Source organism: Humulus lupulus, chromosome 8 (genome assembly GCF_963169125.1).
Source record: "Humulus lupulus chromosome 8, drHumLupu1.1, whole genome shotgun sequence".
Taxonomy (NCBI): domain Eukaryota; kingdom Viridiplantae; phylum Streptophyta; class Magnoliopsida; order Rosales; family Cannabaceae; genus Humulus; species Humulus lupulus.
The window spans coordinates 163,379,769-163,383,373 of record NC_084800.1 but is presented as its reverse complement, the minus strand read 5'-3'; the positions used below and the strand labels follow the sequence as shown (position 1 = coordinate 163,383,373).

General features: G+C 42.2%; 1 protein-coding gene across 1 annotated transcript; it reads right to left on the bottom strand.

Moving 5' to 3' along the window:
- Window positions 1-1,885, bottom strand: LOC133798610 (receptor-like serine/threonine-protein kinase At2g45590). The gene has a single exon (XM_062237004.1). The coding sequence runs from the start codon at window positions 1,388-1,390 to the stop codon at window positions 77-79; it is 1,314 nt and encodes a 437-aa protein (XP_062092988.1). The 5' UTR covers window positions 1,391-1,885; the 3' UTR covers window positions 1-76.
- Window positions 1,886-3,605: the final 1,720 nt, after the last annotated feature.

Here is a 3,605-nt window from a genome sequence, read left to right as displayed (position 1 = left end):
TACAAAACAAATGAATCAAATGTATATTATAAGGGCAAAAATTGAACACTTTTCAATCCAAAATGAGTGAAATAACTCAACGAGGAGCCAATGAAACCGAAAAGTCAGTAGGCATCCCAATTTTTTTTGCCCAATTCTGGGACTCCAGAAACAGCATCGAAACCAATCCAGCAACCCGACCCATATCCGGTCTTTTTGCCGGATCACCTTCTACACAATCCAACCCGACCCGAATCATCTTCTCCGCTACTTCCACTGGGTACGAGTCTTTCATCCGCCTATCGACCCACTTTCTCAACTCCCCACCTTCCACCGCAGCACGCGCCGTCTCAATCACGCTCACGCGCCGATAACCACCATCGTAAGCTTCCTCCAAACGGTACTTCAATGGCTCCTCCCCGGAGAGAAGCTCCAGGATCACCACTCCGAATGCGTAGACGTCGCACTTCTGAGTCGGAGTACCCGTTAACTGAAACTCCGGCGCCATGTAACCTCTCGTACCTTCCACCTTCAATGCCCGGCTCCTCGACTTCTTCAGATTCTTTTTACTGCTGCTCGAACTGTCTGTTTTTTTTACTGTGATTTCACTCTCTATTTCCCGGGAATTTTCTGAATCGGTGACCACTTCACTCTCGATCTCTCCGCAGAGCTCCGATGTACCGAAGTGGCAGAGCTTCGCGTTCATTGATTCGTCGGAGACGATGACGATGCTAGAGGTCTTGATGTGGTTATGGACGAAATTGGACCTCAATCCGGAGCAATGGTGGACGTAATCGAGGCCGTGAGCCAGGTCTGTCGCGATCTGCATTCGTGAGAGCCAGGTCGAGAGAATCGTGAAGCTAGGGTTTTTAGAGTTTCGAAGACAATCGGCGAGGTTCGCTCCGCGAACGAATTCGTAAGCGAGGTAGATGTAATTTCCAGAGATGGATGCGCCAAGAAGCTTGATTAAGCTATTATGGTGGCTCCGGCAAATCGTCGAAAGCCGGATCTGAAGCTCCGGGGACTCAATTGGACGGCGAAACTTCCTCTGGAAAACGATTGCTTCTTTTCCCCGCAGAGAACACCGCCAAGACGAGGACGAAGAAGAAGAGGAAAATCGATTCCTCAGAAAGTTTCCGGTAGCGGAGGATAACTCGGAGAACTCGTAAATATGGGGATTATCCGGCAACGAGGCTTTGATTCCGGCTAGGGAGGCCGAGCTCGAAAAGGAGGAGTAAGAGGAGCCTTTGTAGCTTGAGCTGGTCGTGAAATTGTTACTGATGAGATTGTAAGACGACGAGGGGTCATCAGCTGACGACGGCCGCGACGATCGGGAGGCTCGCGGGGTTCGCTGTATGGCACTACTCCCACCGGGTTCGACTACATCGGTGCTCTTCTTCGACCTGCACATCAGTATACAGACAGATAGATGAGCAGAGTCGGTGATTTTGGTCTTGGTGATAGTGATGGATGCGGCGTACCATAGCAGAATTGAATTCAGTCTCTTCCAATTTATTGTTTTATTTTGAAAATATTTATACTCCCTTCTTTTCCTGGGAGAAGAAGATTCGAACAAGGATTTGAACTTTGGAAATTTATGTATGGAGTTGTGAATGAGAGACGAGATTGAGTGGAATTTGAATCTTGTGTCAAAGTTTATGAAACAGGGTTAGAGTGTTGATTTTTTCAAAAAAATAAAAGAATGGAATTCAAAGCACACCACTTTTATGAATAATATATAGGTAGCCAAAGAATTGGGAAGTTTTCTGTATTTGCACAAAAAGTATTAATGATTGATTAGTTTATTTATTACAAACATAACCACTTAAAAAAATGATTATTAGTTTTAAAGAAAGGAACATGCAGACAACAAAAAATATGTTCCATTGTTCGAGCTCTCACAGAATATTGAGATGTACACTATAATGATTCAATAAAAGAGTAAAGAAGGAAGACTCCGTCAATTCTTGACTGTCTTTTTCAGATTCGCTGTCTACTGCATTTCTGGTATTAGTACATTATGTTCTCTCTGTCGAATCTTAACCAAAAAAATAAATAAATAAAAAATAGTGTAACTTTTTTTTCAATTTATTTTCTTCATTTTTGCTTATTTATATTATAATTCTAGACAGAAAGAACCAATACATATTTGCTTAATTTTAAACATTATTTATAATTTTAATAAAAATTGATTTAATATTTTTTTAAATATATATAATAAAATAAATTATAATTCTATAGTATATATAAATATTTATATCAATATTTATTTATATATATGACATCTAACTACAACATTGACATATATATAAAATACAATAATATTTAAAAATAAATTAATAATATAAATAAAATAATAATAGAAAAAATCATAATGTAGATAATAGTATACATGCATCAACTATTTTTAATTTATAATGTATCACACAATATTCTTTGGTGAATCTGAAGAAGAAAAAGAGATTCAATCATTTGATTAAAAACAAACTATCACACAAATTTATAAGATAAAAAAATAATGTATGCTCTTCGTCGCGAAGACTTTGAACCTCTCCTTAGGGGGAGAATAGGAGAGAAGGCCATACCACTCGGCACAGAACTCCTACAGGGATCAACAACATCTTTGTGCGAGATGACCGTAGGCAGCTTCGCCCGTTGCGGCGATGACAATGAGGTGGCGCTGGGGGCAACCAGCCGTCACACTGCCACTAGGGTAAGTCTTGATTTTTGTTTAAGTTCGATGAATATCTTGTCTTTTTGGCTGATTCGTCATTCTGAATTTACAGGTTGCGACCTTAAATCAATGACTTGGAGACTTGGTGCTGATGCGCTCCCTTCAGCTGAAGAAGACTCGGGAGGAGTTGGCTCGCGTCCAGGAGGAGCTTGCTCAAGCCCAAGAGACTGCAATCCCTCTTGAGGAACATTCGCGACTTCAGAAAGAGGTGGAGGACACCAGGGGCAGCATCTGAGAGATGGAGGATCAACCGGTCATGGAGAGGTCAACGCTGTCTGCCATGGAGGAAACATCCGCCAAGTTATTGGAAGATGCCGCTGTCCGGACACGGACTGTGGAGGAGGAGCTGGACCAAGTCCACGAGGGGTTTCGGTTGAGCCAAGTGGAACTTGAAACCCATGTCAGTGAGTTGGAAAAAACCAACAGAGAATTAGCCAAAGACCTCAACATGATGGCTGAGGGCATGCTCTTTGTTGCATGGCAGAGCAACAAGGACATGGACCTCTCTTTCACAGAGGATCCTTACATGAGGACCAAACTCGAAGAGCGTCTCGAGGCAGACACTGCCCGCGCAACTCAAGCGAGAGAGGCCTCAGCAGCGAGCCGGATTCTCGAGGACAACCCAGTGGTCAAGCTAGTGACAGAGGTGCCATCAGGCGAAGGCCCCCGATAATTTTTTAAATAGAACAGGCTTATGTGCCATCGCTTTTAGGGGTATAAACACTCAATGCTCAAGCCCCTAAGCACACTTGTAATTATTTTCCTGTTTAACTATGCATCTTTCCTTACTTTCACTTGATTTGGTTCTCTGAATTCAACATAACTTAATGACCACAAGAATAAGCACTCAAACCATCTTAGATGCTTGGTTCTATAAATTCAACATAACATG

Bases quoted from the DNA above. Each gene is read 5' to 3' on its own strand.
- LOC133798610 (XM_062237004.1), bottom strand. From the start codon at position 1,390: ATGTGCAGGTCGAAGAAGAGCACCGATGTAGTCGAACCCGGTGGGAGT.